This window comes from Pleurodeles waltl, chromosome 4_2 (genome assembly GCF_031143425.1).
Source record: "Pleurodeles waltl isolate 20211129_DDA chromosome 4_2, aPleWal1.hap1.20221129, whole genome shotgun sequence".
NCBI lineage: Eukaryota > Metazoa > Chordata > Amphibia > Caudata > Salamandridae > Pleurodeles > Pleurodeles waltl.
Window position 1 is genome coordinate 843140692 of NC_090443.1, and position 16483 is coordinate 843157174.

General features: G+C 46.6%; 1 protein-coding gene across 5 annotated transcripts in view; it reads left to right on the forward strand.

The window, feature by feature from the left end:
• Nucleotides 1–16483, forward strand: part of FGGY (FGGY carbohydrate kinase domain containing) — a 1529104-nt gene that overhangs the window by 1129356 nt on the left and 383265 nt on the right. For all 5 annotated transcript variants that reach the window (XR_011202985.1, XM_069232576.1, XM_069232575.1 and 2 more), the window contains exon 11: nucleotides 6072–6219. Coding sequence is in view for 4 of the 5 variants with exons in the window: in XM_069232576.1 (XP_069088677.1) it covers nucleotides 6072–6219 (148 nt within the window). In the remaining variant the exon portion in view is untranslated. The remainder of the gene's footprint in view (nucleotides 1–6071; nucleotides 6220–16483) is intronic.

Sequence of the window (16483 nt, forward strand, 5' to 3'; positions counted from 1 at the left end):
GTTGAGACTATGGATGCGAAAGATTGTTATGTGTGTACCCAGATACCAACATCAGTAAAGGAAGGGGTGACTTATCACCACATGCCTCTTACATATGGGATTACATGTAGTATAGTAATGTCTAGGTTTTATGGTCAATCTAATATACAGTATTTTTTCTCAAATTATGATGTTACCTTTGCTTATGTTCCTATAATAGCGCAGCTAAGCGAGACTGCAAAATATTGGGATTACAAAATTATGAGGGACTTTTTCGAGCCAATGCAACCTTTTGAAACGGCTCATGCTCATAGGGAGAACCTTACTTGCTCAGTCTCTGCTGTAGAAATAAGCTTTTTAGATCGCACAGATGATAGAAGGGCTCAAATGAAGGCGAAATTAGAAAAAGAACTGCATAAGAGGACTTCAGTAGATAATTATGACTTTGCTGCTATAAAGACACAAGGGAAAATTGCTTTAGATGCTTGGCATGTAGGGAAATTTTGTATATATCGAGGTGAATCTTATTACGACAATATTTTTGTAGGAGCGAGTGAATGCAAACATACGTTTATCTTTAAGGCCAAATGGACATTCATGATGGACGGACTTGACCCTGTCATTCCAGGGGTGTATTACATTTGTGGGCATAATGCCTATTATCGTCTTCCAAAGGGATGGTGGGGAAGATGTTATTTGGGTATAGTGTTTCCGAAAGTTTATCAACTGGATGACATATCGATGATTGAAAAGACACCTGGATCCCATCGTATCCAGAAAAGAGAGACCGCAGCTGCTGTGGTAGGCGATATATTTGGAGCCATGATTCCTTCATTGGGAGTTGTGTTGAATTCCATCAAAATAAGAAAGTTGTCTACTATAGTGGATAACATGTTGACAAAATTTTCAGGTGCTATAATCCTTATGGATGCTGAACTTGCAGCGGAAAGAGCTATGACTCTTCAAAATAGGCTTGCTTTAGACATTCTTTTAGCAAAGGATGGAGGTGTTTGCAAAATGATTGGTGCACGTCACTGCTGCACCTATATACCTGATAATAGTGTGAAAATTAAAACTATGCTTGCTAATCTAACAAAAGAAAGTGCAGATTTGAAAGAACTGAAAGAACCAGGAGTGTGGGAAAAGGTTGGAAAGGGACTTGCTTCAGTGGGACATTGGATTGGGGGAATTTGGAACGGAATATTATTGAAAATAATAGAAGGAATATTAATAGTAATAATTTGTGTATTTGGAATTTGGGGAATAAAAAGGGGAATAATAATGATTATGGAAAGAATTAAAAGAAGAAAGGAGGAGAAAATAATGAAAAGAATGGCAGAAGAATACAAAGAGCAAACTAGGGGAACTAAAAGGAAAAGGGAGCTGACAGAATTTTAATGGGATAACATTTGTGGGCTAAATTTGTGTGATGACAAGTAGTCATCAGAGGAGGGATTGATGAAGCAGAAAATGAAGGTTTTGATTTATTAACGCATAAACGTAGTGCTGAAATAATCATGTGTGACATTAACCGAACTAATAAAGATTGTACGGGGACAAAATGTGCCCTCAGAGTAGTTTGCCGACATTTATACGCGTGCTTTATATAACGTGGTGTATTAGAATTGCACTAATCTGACATAATCATAAACGTATGCTACGATTTGCTTATTTGAAATGCCTTAGCTTAGCATTACTTTAGCGGAGGCTTTGGCCTAGTTGCCTGGTCTCACGGTTTAAATGTTCGTATTTTTCCACTGTGCTATTAAACGTGTATTTCTGCTTGAAGCTGTACTTTTCCACAGAAACTGCTCACATGCTTATCTTAAAGTTGGTGCCAGCATGGCATATTTTCTCTTAAATTCAAGGTCGGCTTGCAGGTGCGGACAATGGAGGCTCTGAGAGTAAGCTAATGGAGAAACAATGTTGCAACTTGCGTACCCATCTCCAAGGATAATGTATGCTTAAGTAAAAGCTTGAGAACTGTCGTTTTTGATTGGTCAATTTGAAGCTAACCTATGAACCCACCAATGGAGACCCTACAGGACTTGAACTGTTGTCTATAAAAACCAGGTGCACGAGAGGGAAGCTCTCTCTCTCTTCGGACATCCCGCCATTTTGACTTCGTAGCTACTATGACCCATTTTGCTGCGATGCCATTTTGAGAGATTTTGATGCTTTCTCTAGTCGAGAGAAAGAGACCTTAATGATTCTTGCCCTAGAGACTTTAACTTTGATTTGTCCCTTTGCATGAAGTAGTAGCCTTAACCTGCCGCCGTGAGGCAATTGCCCCGTTCACCCCTGCCTCTTTGTCCCGTCCCATGCTGATCGAGAAACGGTACCTGTGAGACGAAGACTTCATTGATTGCTGATTGGAATTGGTAATTATGAAAGGAAATTGTAAAATTGCATTGTGTTTCTTTTAGGTATCCAACTGCTGATTTTGATAAGGACCCTAGCTAGGAGTTTTCTAAATTGATGTTGCCAAATCGTTTTGCATGAAGTCCCACATGCTGATGCTAATTTGAGGTTAGATGAGGATTCCATATGTCGCACGATGCAATTGGAGGTCTTGTTATGCTGACTAAATGTACGCAATTAGCCCATTACAGATTATCGTATTAGTGCTTTGCATTGCCACTATCGAATGCCTTGTGATTCAAATGCTACATAGATTACACTTGTTTCGACGTTATGGACAGCTATTAATGTTCATTTATGTTTATCATTTGGTGTTGAGACACATTTATATTGTGCTAGCTTTGTTAATATAGGGAAATAAATTCACTAACTTTGCAATAAACTGGTGTGGTTATTCCTGGCTGAAAGGTCAGGGTTCGCCGAAATGTATTCTGGATTAATTGTTAAGTGTTATGTTGTTCAAGGTGTTGCTTATGTTCGTTATTGATTAACGATATAAAGTGAGTGATCGATTAATAGTACAGAGAGTTCCCACATAGTCAAAAGATTCATCGACCTAAAGAGCATCCGAACGCAGGTCAAATTGGTACCACGTTCCGCTCTATCACCCTCTAGCGCTAAACGTCCCCTTTCTATGTGAAACTTTCCCGTGCGCTATGAAGGTAACTGCTGTGCTGCTCTGGAACATAAAAAACTAAGGTTTCATTTTCTCTCAACTTTGGGGATCCATGATCTCTGCTTCTTGCATGCACTTGCATTGTCAGTCCAACCCCAATACAGTGGAACTGCAGTTCAGTCACCGATGATGTCAACATTTGTCAATCTATGCACGCACTGTTTTATTTTTATATGACTGAATTTAAACTACTTGCAGATTGAAAGAGGTATCAGGTAAGAAGTGATATCTGTATAATAGTCGGGGGTAGCTAGCCTATGGCGATGAGTACTGACGTAGCAGATATCTCTTCTCCTTCCACATCATCATCATTCATAGCACCAGTACGGATCAAACTGCAGAGAGCACCAACCTCCAGCCTCATTGCAGCGTGCTTCTCACGACACTGACCTTATATCTCTCCTCCGTTTCCTGATGCTGTGACAAGAGGATGCACCCGTTGCCATCTTCTGATGCATTAATGTTGCCCAAACTAGCTCAAGCCATCCACTCACACACCGCGGAGCAGCGAGAGCATGATGATGTAAAGGACAAGCAGTGGGAATGTGCATGCAGGGAAAGGTCATGAGCATAACTGGCATTTCTCATGACTATGGTATAGAGATCACTGCAGAATCCGGTTTATGTCTCATTAGGCAGCCTTTAGTTCCCGGTCAGTTGACGGACACAGTAGAGACTGTGGAGTGAGTTCCCACACGAACTGACTAGGAAGAGTCACACGAATACACTATTCTTTACCTTTAGGTTTTCCTTTGGATCCTGAAAGTATTATCACACTTCAAGGGTAGTATTTTGACATATAAATGGGGTGTCACGTGCTAATTAGTTGGAGTCCTTGGATGTAAAGAACTGGAGTGTGTATGAATGTTTGTGTTGTCTAACAGGACAAAGAACTATTCGATACTATCTTGTGGTTAAATGGCACAATGTCGAATTTTAAAAGCTATGAATTTTCCCAGCTTCTCCCTTGACCAGAGTGTTTTATCCTAGGCAAATATTTTATTTCACCATCCTGACTTTTTCCTTATAGCATGTAAGAGCATTTTCAAATATGTGAGCCCAGGATGTGTGCTTTAAACGCACCTCTCTTGTGTCACATATAAATAGACTCCAATGTTGCTCCGTGTTGGAATTTGCACCACACAGGGTGCACGTGACAACTGACTTGCCTCCTAATTCACTAATGGCAAGGCAGAGGGGGGGGGTGGGGGGGTGGGGGGGGATGTGACACGAATATTTTTACGTTCATTTTTTAAAACTGTCACTTTTAAAGAATACCTCGCAATATAGATGTACTAAGTTGAAACGCGTTTACATGTTAAAGAATTGCACTTTACTTTAAAAGTTAATACATGTGAAATCATAGTGAAAAATGTGCTGTAAAATGCCTTTTTTTTCAAATGTTCATGAGGGAGACCCCTCCTAACTCTCCCCTCCTCCCAATCCCTTTCTGCAGTGGTCAGACTTACTCCCTTAGTTTGCTCGCTACCCACCGTATGGGACTAAGCCTGTTTTATATGTTGTGTTGTCTGATTCTCTACTCTCTGATCTGTATTTGTGTGTTCTCTGTGAGAATGTCTGTTGGTATGGTTGGGTATCCTGGTCTACTGTAGGGTCATCATTTATTATCCTTTAAAAGTTGATGCATGTGAATTCATAATGAAAAATGTGAAATGCACCAAATTTGCCATTTTTTCCAAATTTTCTTTGGTGGGAGTACCCCCTAAACCCACGTTGCAGGAGGTGGGTTTGCTCAGTGCACTCATTGCTACGCACCATATGGGAGCTGGTCCGACAAAATTTGCCAGGGCTGCTTTGGGTTCCCAGTCTGACCCTGATTACAGCTGCCTGTAGGCACAACATAAAAAGAACCCTTACCTGAACGGTGCACAAATACGGATCCCTAATGGTTCACTTAGGTGCTATTTCCCACATGGTCCACATCTCAACTTGTAGCTATCATACAAAAAGGGGTTTGGGTCATTGAAACGTGGTTTATGGTTTCCAAACTTGGAACCTCAGGATAAGCCTCAAAGAGGCTGCAGGTACCGTCTGTATTAGGAACTACTGAGAGACCCGTTCAAAGGTATCTTCAGAGTCACTGACCTCCACACCACCTTGACATTAGCGCTAACATTCCAATAATGACTTTTCAAAAGGTTTCAACTCTGGCGGCAAAGGAACATTCTGCACAGTTGAACACGTCCATAGACTTTTATTTCAGGCAAAAAGTTTTAAGCCTGGCAAGATGGACTCTCAGTCAGTAAACAAAAAAACTCGCAAAATTGACCCGGGGAAGTCTAAACGACAGTAGCAACAACGTGTAGTGCAATTTAGTGAAACACAGAAGAGAATTTCTGGGAGCCCACGTCATCAGGATGTGGAAGGCATTCACCCCACGCCTGATTCCAGAGTAAAATGACACACGTTTCTGAAAACCAACCGATTCTGGAATCCTGTGTCAATAGGACTGTAATTTCCCCATGTTCAATACGTTAAATTAACCTCATGTTTCTTATTCTGATATCATTATTTTATAAACATGCTCCTAGCAAACAAATACGATTTCGTTTCCTTTCATTACTAAAGCCTTCCATAGCTTCACCCCATATTTCAATATTTCATCACACTGAATCTGTATTGTGAAATAAGACTATTTACTGGACTGTACTTTGACATAATGTCAGAGAGACAAACACTATGCTCATGGCACACTATCGTACCTAAAAGTAGTCTAAGGGCAGGCCTCGTGTGTTGCTCTTCGTGCTTTCACCCGCTCCAAATCTGAAAGTATTGACATTAAGAACATTAGACTAATAAATATCAATGTAATATAATACCGTTGTGCCACAAGCCAAGCGATTAAACAATTATGTTGTGTAGGGGTTAAATGCCGGACAACGGGCTCTTGATTATTTTTCTTTCTTTGACATATAGGTATAAACGTGCTGTGTCGCTGAACAAAACGTGTTTCTTTTTATTGTTTTTCTTGCAGTGGCCAAAATATATATACATACTTGAACCGTCACCTGGATCTGATTAAAAAGGCTTCGCCCGTGGGGTTCCTGGCTGTTGATTTACATGTTTGGCCAGATTTCCATGGTAACAGATCCCCCTTAGCAGATCCGACTCTGAAGGGCATGGTAAGAAACAGTACAACGTGTCTTTGAAGAAAGGTACATAGAAAACAAAGCAATAAAACTTTGGCATCAGAAGGTTGAGTTGACATCGGCCATTTTACTTCACGATCTACTGCTTGGCTCGGTCTCTGTGAAGTATCTTTGTGCATTCCTGATTAGCCTTAAAAGTGTTTACAGTATGCTATAGCCTGAAGGCGTGCACAGAGAAGTCCAAGAAAACTGAAAGAAGTGACTAAAAAGTATGTTTTCCATTAAGAGGGTGGAGTAGTGGAATATTTGCCCAGAAACCTTATAGTGTAACAGTGTGTTTGTGTTAGAGTTCAGCAACTAATTAATTTCATTCAGAGACACAGGAGAAAGCAGGTCGTGGCCACACTGACATTATTGACTATTCTATTTCAATAAATGGAGGGACTTGTGCCAGGGTTTGCTGCACTTCAGTCAAACTAGAAATGTGCATCATAGAGTGAGAAATTCAATTTTGTCAAGATTAATGGGGTATATCACCACTACCACAAGGGGGCACACTGAGGCTGCTGCATAATGCAAAGATACTCAAAAGTTCTAAAATGCCCTGGGAGCAGTTTTCACACATTAATTGTCATAGTACACGGATTTGAATTCACCAGTCTGCTGAAGTGCCACAAAACAAATCCTATTCACCTCCACAGAGAGACCATGACTTCTAATTCTAACAAAAATCAAAGCAGCCGATACAGAAAGAAAAAGGGTAAAGGGAAGAGGCAGAAAAAACTGATGTGAGGCTCTTCATATGTCCTTCTAGACTGCAAGGGAAATTAGTAAGAAACAATATCATATAAGTAAAGAACTGTGTATCATCAGTTTAATATACAGTTCTTCTACTGAATAACCTTAAGTAACAAGTCCTCTAGCTCGTCCTTTCTTCTCTAAACGTACATGCAGGTCTCTCAATGAAATATAGAAAAACAAAAATTACTATTGTGAGTTGGAATCCATGTAGTGGGGTTTTCACATCCAACTTTGCAAACTTGTTAGAGAGTTCAATGCACAGGAGTCCAAACTAGTTCATTGTTGAATATCTAGGAAGATGACAATATGTACAATGGTGGCATGAAAAGAGTAGACTCCTCAAATGAAAAATAAATATGTGGGAGAAAAAAACTAAAATGTTCTAAAAATAAAGCACGCAAATATATATACAAATACACAAAGGAGGTCATGCGCCTGCCAGACTCGCAGTGGCAGCCCCACCGCCAAAAGGCTGGCTATGGGACCGCCACATTATGACCATGTCGGAGCCACCACGGTCAGACCACCGACACCGCCAGGCTGCGGCAAGATGGCAGCCTGGCGGTCCCAGTGGTTTCTCATCCTCCAGGGCAGCGCTGCTTGCAGTGCCATCCTGGGGATTAGGAATCCCCATCCGCCAACCTTTCCATGTCGGGTCACACCGACATGGAAAGGCTGGCAGAATAGGGGATTGAGGGGTGTCCCTTGGGGCCCCTGCACTGCCCATGCACTTGGCATTACAAATTATGGGCAGTGGAATGCGCGACGGGTGCTGCTGCACAATGTTATGGCCCTGTTCACTGCAGGGCCGGCGGGTGGGTGGCTCTGGTCCTGCAGTGAAGTCCTATTGGGGCCGGTGGATTTCAGGCCGCACAGGCGGTCTGAGGGTGGAAGAGTTTCGCGGGCGGCCTCTGCCACCCACCAAACTCTTATTGACCCCAAAAATCTTGAAAATTATAACCAATCGTAAGTGTGATCTGAATTGTCAATATAGTGCAAAAAGCAGGAAGTTAAACTCCCAACCTGATGCTCCTACTGCAAGATACCACCACCTCAATAATCTCCTCGACGACTGCCAACCATGGACTGGTTTGGGAAGCAATGAGACTCCATTCTCCTTATATAAGATAGCATCCAAGATAGCCATTCATTCTGAAATCCTGATTTCTGCTGGAATCTAGTTAGCTTCATTTACATGCAGCATTCACCCCAGCGTAACCACCTTTCCTCCGTTCCCGATTATCATCCATTCTAGTACTCCAATTGTGGTTAGCAGTCAGCAAACACTATTTAAACTTCATATTTCCTGTGACTCCAAAGTTCCTGACACCACCATGGCATGTAAACATGGCATTATTATAATCAAGCACTGACAGGGGACCTGCTGGTAGGCTAGTGCAAATTAGCCTCCAGGAGCTTCAGGCTGGAAAAAGTAACTTTCTAAAACCAACTTTTCCTAAATATCTACAAAAAGGAATCCAATTTCCCCTATTAAATTGGATTTTTATACATAATGAAAATAGTGGTTAAACGTTTTGTCTAGCTTGTCCAAGTCTAGTGATAGTAGAATAAATAATTTAACCTGTATTTTAGTTTTCCTCATAGGACAGCCAGGTTGTTCTACCGGGAAAATAGCATTTGGGCACTTGTCACTGCATGGGCTTTTTTATATTAAATCTCCACATGTTCCACTTATAAATAACATACACCCTGCTTTGTGGTCTATGTAGGAGTGGCATTAACATATCTTTTTTTAGTTTAAGCATGTTTCATTGAAATAATAGTCATAAACAGTAACAAGGTTACAGAGTGCTTTTGACCATGTGAATGATAATAGATTAATGGCATAGGTTACATCTGTATAAACCACAAGAAATAAGCAAAATTCAACATGATTGGGATAAAGTTTCAATAAACATTACAAGAAAGTAACAGAAAGAAAAGAAAGATAGAAAATAGATGAACAATATGAGATTGGTAAAAGTTTGAAATGGAGACTTGTTAAGCAGAACATTATGTGCACTATAGGTAATCATTACAAATAATAAGGCAGTATAAACCTAGAAGGTAAAAACAGAGAACAATTCAAGGAGATTTGGAGACCTCATCAGCAAAAATATCAGCAGATCTATTATGATGACTTGAATTATCGAAAACCAATTTTAAAGGTGATCAAATTGGTTCTCCCTTAAGAGCTAAGAAAATTGGATGTGCATAGGCTCTATCTAATCGACAATTAAAACAAATAGAATACCACCGAGCTTTATATGAAACATGTAAGTTGTTTTTCCAATTACAAGTTATTTGTTGATGAGCTATAGCTATGAAAGTGTCTAGTAGGTGAAGTAGGTGCCTTAGATGAGACCAAATTGGGGATAGGCTTCCTAGAATATGTTATGTATAGTATATGGAATGCTGACTTTAAAAATCTTAGTGAGCTGAACCCAAACTTGTAACTAGGCCTGGGTGGAGTTCGTAGAGTTCTGCTATGCAGAACTCTACAAAGTGCCGTAAAAACTCCACTGCGCTATGTGGAGTTCCGCAAATGATGGAGTTTGGGTAAGTCACACTGTTCATGCTGATTTTCAGTGCCAGGAGTTTCTCCTGTGCTCTAAAATCAGTGTGAACTGCATCTCACAGAGTGCCAGAGGGGGCTTACTTCTTTCTGCCTCTCGAGTAGATTTTCTACTCGAGGTGCAGCTTCCTCAATGCAAGCGACAGCTTTCTGAATGTGGCCGGGCGCAACCTGCCGCGACCACCCACGCTCAGATATTTCGCTCTCCAACATAGTGATTTCTCGTGCTCACGTTGGCATGCAAACTCCACTCTACGTCACTTCGCAGAGTTTTTTAAGTATGGAGTGGGCAAAACTCTGCAAACTCCACCGGCGGAGCAGAATTCTTCACCCACCCCTACTTGTAACCAAAAAGCATGAATATGAGGTCAAAGAAATAACATATGTAATACATTACAATGAGGTGCCTTGAAGGACCAACAAACGTCATGCGTAACAACTTCCATTTTATATAATAGGATAAGAGTAACAAGTAATCTGTTGTATGTAAAAACAGTATGTGGGTAACATTTGCTGCTCTGTAAGCTGTATGTAATTTAGACCAAATCTTATCCCAGCATTGAATAGGCCATTTTGCATGCAAATCATTTTCACATTGCAGTTCTAAAGTAGATTTGGTTCTAATTGTGGAGAAAGAGACAAGGTGTTTGTAATTAAAAGCCGGTTTAGTAATATATGTCCATACTAAGAAGATAAGTTATCATCTTGTAGTGATGATACAGAATCTTGAATCTGTTGAATGAATTGCGTATATTTTTGAAGAAATGATTGGGGTAACTGAAAAAATGTCTTGGTTGCAGAAAATGTAAGGAGATTGTCATTAAGAGTTAATTGGTTAATGAAGTTAACATATTTATCTTTCCAAGTTTTCCAAGCTTTATTGTACCAAGAGATACCAAGATATTTATTGTACCAAGAGAAGGAATTTCTGAAATTAGAGGCAGAACAACATTTTGGAAAAAGCAGAGGTTTCAGGAGTTTAAACAAGTATGCAATAGAGGGATGAGAGAGAAAACCTGTCTTGGAAGAAAATTATTAAAAAACATTAGTAAATAAGAGGGGGAAATTAATGAAGATTCAATTAAAAACCATAAAGGTGCAGGCAACTCACTGTTATTAAGGATCCAATGGGAGGATTTTTTGAGACAAAAAGCTTCATGGAATTTAGAAAGTTGGGAATATTTACCCCACCATGAAGTTTAAGAAGTTTCACCCGTGATAGGAGCATGCAAGCATGTTAATCATTCAATAAGAAACACAAAAGAACTGAGTCTACTTTTTTGAAGACTTGTAATGAAATATAAACAAGGATCATGGAAATAAGGTGCATCACACAAGGAGAGCGCATCATTTTAATTGAACTTAATCTACCCCACCACAGTAAAATAGAGGGTTCCATGTAGTACAATCATGTCTAGTTTTTGTATTACTCCTGGAAAAGTTTAGTTAAGAGTTCTTTTAATAGAATCATTAATCCACAAACCTAAATATTTAGGGGGTGATTCTAACCCTGGCGGTCGGTGATAAAGCGGCGGCCAACCCGCCAACAGGCTGGCGGTCAAAAAAATGGAATTCTGACCCTGGCGGGAACCGCCAACACAGACAGCCACTTTAACACTCCGACCGCCACGGCGGTACAAACAAACAGCGTGGCGGTCACCGCCAACAGGCAGGCGGCAGACAATGTACCGCCCACACTATCACAACTCACCAATCCGCCACCTTTTCCGGGGCGGGAGCCCCGCCGATAAAAACCCGGCGGAAACAGACTACGAACGGGAAAACGCTCACCACTACGCACTCTACGAGGAAGGAGGACAGCATGGAACCCGAATTGAACATCATACCTGCTCTCGTCTACCTTCTCATCTACCACGAGTACGAACTCCGGCGCAGACGACAACGGTGAGTACTGCACCTACGACACACGGGAGGGGGAGGACGAAAGGTTACGGCCACACACATATGCGACCCCCCCCCCAACTATGTACACACCAATGCAGAGCAACAAGTCACAGTGACACCACCCAAACACCCCTGAAAAATGCTATGACATAATCAAATTTGGAATAAATATTTATGTACAAAAAAGCTCCTGAAAATTATCGTACAACCATGAAAAATATTTACAGTAAAAAAATATATATACACATCAGTGTATAACTGAAGTAACAAGTCCTGCACATCCTACGAATTTATTATGTCCGTGGGCCAAAGTTTTGCGAAACAAGGGCAAAGCCCACACAGGAGACCTGAGTCCTTTGGAGAGAACACTGCAGGGGCATCTGATGTAAAAACTACAGGCACCTCAGGGGGAAGGGAAGGGGGGGGCACCACAGCCACATGAGTCCACGACACCAGATCCACGAGGAGCCACCATGCCCACTGGACCATCCTGGGGAGTGCAAAGCCACAGTCTCTCAATGTCTCTACAGTGGGTGGGCTGCCCACTGGACCATCCTGGGGAGTGCAAAGCCACAGTCTCTCAATGTCTCTACAGTGGGTGGGCTGCCCACTGGACCATCCTGGGGAGTGCAAAGCCACAGTCTCTCAATGTCTCTACAGTGGGTGGGCTGCCCACTGGACCATCCTGGGGAGTGCAAAGCCACAGTCTCTCAATGTCTCTACAGTGGGTGGGCTGCCCACTGCACCATCCTGGGGAGTGCAAAGCCACAGTCTCTCAATGTCTCTACAGTGGGTGGGCTGCCCACTGCACCATCCTGGGGAGTGCAAAGCCACAGTCTCTCAATGTCTCTACAGTGGGTGGGCTGCCCACTGGACCATCCTGGGGAGTGCAAAGCCACAGTCCATCAGGTGGATGACAGTCTCCACTGGTCAAGGAGGAGGCATGGTGGGCACAGTGAACCATAAACAGTGCTTGACAGGATGGGCCCAGCGGAGCGGTGCTTGAGATGAAGGGCCCAGCGGAGCGGTGCTTGAGATGAAGGGCCCAGCGGAGCGGTGCTTGAGATGAAGGGCCCAGTTCAGCGGTGCTTGAGATGAAGGGCCCAGCGGAGCGGTGCTTGAGATGAAGGGCCCAGTTCAGCGGTGCTTGAGACGGCGGTGCCCAGCGGAGCGGTGCTTGAGATGAAGGGCCCAGTTCAGCGGTGCTTGAGACGGCGGTGCCCAGCGGAGCGGTGCTTGAGATGAAGGGCCCAGTTCAGCGGTGCTTGAGATGAAGGGCCCAGCGGAGCGGTGCTTGAGATGAAGGGCCCAGTTCAGCGGTGCTTGAGACGGCGGTGCCCAGCGTGGCGGTGCTTGAGATGAAGGGCCCAGTTCAGCGGTGCTTGAGACGGCGGTGCCCAGCGGAGCGGTGCTTGAGATGAAGGGCCCAGTTCAGCGGTGCTTGAGATGAAGGGCCCAGCGGAGCGGTGTTCGAGATGAAGGGCCCAGTTCAGCGGTGCTTGAGACGGCGGTGCTCAGCGGAGCGGTGCTTGAGATGAAGGGCCCAGTTCAGCGGTGCTTGAGACGGCGGTGCCCAGCGGAGCGGTGCTTGAGATGAAGGGCCCAGTTCAGCGGTGCTTGAGATGAAGGGCCCAGCGGAGCGGTGCTTGAGATGAAGGGCCCAGTTCAGCGGTGCTTGAGACGGCGGTGCCCAGCGGAGCGGTGCTTGAGATGAAGGGCCCAGTTCAGCGGTGCTTGAGATGAAGGGCCCAGCGGAGCGGAGCTTGAGATGAAGGGCCCAGTTCAGCGGTGCTTGAGACGGCGGTGCCCAGCGGAGCTTGAGATGAAGGGCCCAGTTCAGCGGTGCTTGAGACGGCGGTGCCCAGCGGAGCGGTGCTTGAGATGAAGGGCCCAGTTCAGCGGTGCTTGAGACGGCGGTGCCCAGCGGAGCGGTGCTTGAGATGAAGGGCCCAGTTCAGCAGTGCTTGAGACGGCGGTGCCCAGTTCAGCGGTGCTTGAGGTGAAGGGCCCAGCGGAGCGGTGCTTGAGATGAAGGGCCCAGTTCAGCGGTGCTTGAGACGGCGGTGCCCAGCGGAGCGGTGCTTGAGATGAAGGGCCCTGTTCAGCGGTGCCTATCTTCACGGCGGGGCCCTGTTCAGCGGTGCTCTTCTGCACGGCGGGCCCTGTTCAGCGGTGCCTATCTTCACGGCGGGGCCCTGTTCAGCGGTGCTCTTCTGCACGGCGGGCCCTGTTCAGCGGTGCCTATCTTCACGGCGGGCCCTGTTCAGCGGTGCCTATCTTCACGGCGGGGCCCTGTTCAGCGGTGCTCTTCTGCACGGCGGGCCCTGTTCAGCGGTACCTATCTTCACGGCGGGCCCTGTTCAGCGGTGCCTATCTTCACGGCGGGGCCCTGTTCAGCGGTGCTCTTCTGCACGGCGGGGCCCTGTTCAGCGGTGCTCTTCTGCACGGCGGGCCCTGTTCAGCGGTGCCTATCTTCACGGCGGGCCCTGTTCAGCGGTGCCTATCTTCACGGCGGGGCCCTGTTCAGCGGTGCTCTTCTGCACGGCGGGGCCCTGTTCAGCGGTGCTCTTCTGCACGGCGGGGCCCTGTTCAGCGGTGCTCTTCTGCACGGCGGGCCCTGTTCAGCGGTGCCTATCTTCACGGTGGGGCCCTGTTCAGCGGTGCTCTTCTGCACGGCGGGGCCCTGTTCAGCGGTGCTCATCCAGTAGGTCAAGGGAGCCAGACCTGTGCTGGACTCCCTGCTCAGTCGCCCTCGGACCGTGACGTTTCTGGACCCTTCGGGGTGGACTCCTGGGCTCTTTAGTGTCCTCCTTCACAGCTGGGATGTGACATGTGGGGCCCACCTGCTCCGCGCTCCTGCTGTCCTTCCGCTCCTTTGATGGGGCTCTCGGGCCCTTGCCTCCCCTAGATGTTGTGGCTGGTGAAGTGGGCACACATTGCTCCTTGGGGGCAGCCGTGTCAGTCCTCGCACGGCGGCCCTTGTGTTTGCGGGTCCTCTTGCCGGGGGGGGCTGGACGTGTCCTTGCTGCTGATCGAAGTGTCACTGCTGGCAAAGGGTGGACTCCAGTACCCATGCACAACAGTGACACTCGAAGCTGGGCTGGTGGTGGCTGTGGTGCTCTTGGGACTCTTTGCAGATGGAGGGGGTAGGTCATCGGAGGGAAAGAGGTTAAGATTAGCCAGGAAAAGTTTTTTAGGTCCAAGGTAAAGGGTAGGAGAAGTGGTGATGGGAGTGGAGGAAGAGGATGTGGTTGTAGGAGAGTCAGGTGTGCTGTCATTGGGTGAAGGTGCTGGTGCTGTAGGCTGTCGTGAGGTGGATGTCTGTTGGGTGGGAGGCTGCCTGCGTTTGTGTGTCTTGGAAGAGGGGGTGACAGACACAGTGGGAGAGGACATAGGGGACGTGTAAATGGCAGTGGGGGTGGTGACTGCACGAGTGTGGACTGTACTGGAGGGTGAGGTGGTGATGGAAACACTGGCTGATGTTGGGGTGCATGCAGGTGTGAGTGTAGACGTCACAGGGAGGGAGGAGGGAGACGAGGAGGAGGGGGACAAGAGGTGGTAGTGACTGTTGGAATGTCTGCATCTGGGTGTTGCTTGGATGAGTGTTTGTGGGATCTGTGGTGCTTGTGTCTGGATGAGCTGCCCTTGGGTGTTGAGGTGTGTGCAGGCTGGTCTGATGGTGTGGCTGGGATAGGCTGAGGAACAGGAGACCGAGACAGGCTGGAGGCAGTAAGAAGAGGGAGGCTGGAAACAGGGACAATGGCTGCCGTCAGTGCTGAGGCCAGAGCAGTGAACGCTCGTTGATGGGCAGCCTGACCCGAATGAATGCCCTCCAGGTACGCATTGCTCTGTTGCACCTCCCTTTGCACACCCTGGATGGCATTCAAAAGGGTAGTCTGCCCAACAATGAGCGTCCTCACGAGGTCAATGAGCTCCGCACTGAGGGCAGCAGGGGTAACAGAGGCAGGGGCTGAGGTGCCTGGGGTGAAGGAGACGCGCGCCTTCCTGGGCGAACGGGCACGGAGCAAAGGCTGAGGGGCTGCTGGGAGGGCGGTGCTGGTGCGCTGGGTGGCAGCTGTACCTGTAGAGGCGGGGGGCACGGATGTTGCCGCCACCGCTAGGGAGCACCCATCCGAGGACGTGTCTGTGTCGCTTGTCTCACCACCGGTCCCCGTTGTGGTGCTCCCCTCGCCCTCCGGATCACTGGTGCCCTCGGAGTCTGTTCCTGGGCCCACCGGGGCCTTGTGACCTGCAGCTCCCTCGTGCTCCGATGCCAAATCTCCTCCGCCTGATGATGCTAATGCACACATGCACAAGAAGATGAAGAAAAAGGGTGGGGTGAGAAAAAAGAAGACCAGGTTGAGTGCATGCAATGTCAACACCGTTGGCGGAGAGGACAGACACAGGAGCCTCATGCACTAAGCCGCGCATTCGGGGTACACTACTCAGTACTACTGACTAGGACAACAGGTCAAGAGACGTCAAACGCGCACATGGGTGATGCTGGACCATCAATGGCTGTACTTGTCACCCTACAGAAGTGGAGGCCGGGGGCACAGGGCCATGCCTAAGGGAGAGGACTACACTACAGAAAGCGCCCTGGCCTAATGTCACCCACAGCCCTCCTCCCCCACCCAGACGCCTCCACTGCGCAGAAAGATAGGAGAATGTGCTGATACTCACCCCCTTGTGTCTGCTGTGATGTCTTAAAGCGCCCATCCAATTCAGGGTAGGCCACCGCCAGGATCCGGGACATCAGGGGGGTCATGGTGCGACTGGCACCCCTCCTAGGTTGGGAGGCCATCCCCAGCAGTGATTCTGCGGTCTTCCTTGTTCCGCGGCGGATGTCCTCCCACCTCTTGCGGCAGTGGGTGCCCCGTCTGTTGTGGACCCCCAAGTTCCGGACTTCCTTGGCGATGGCACGCCAAATGTCGACTTTCTGATGGGCGCTGACCTATTTGGCATGTACAGGGTGGAAAGGAAACAATCATCAATGACCTGCATGTTAGATGTGAT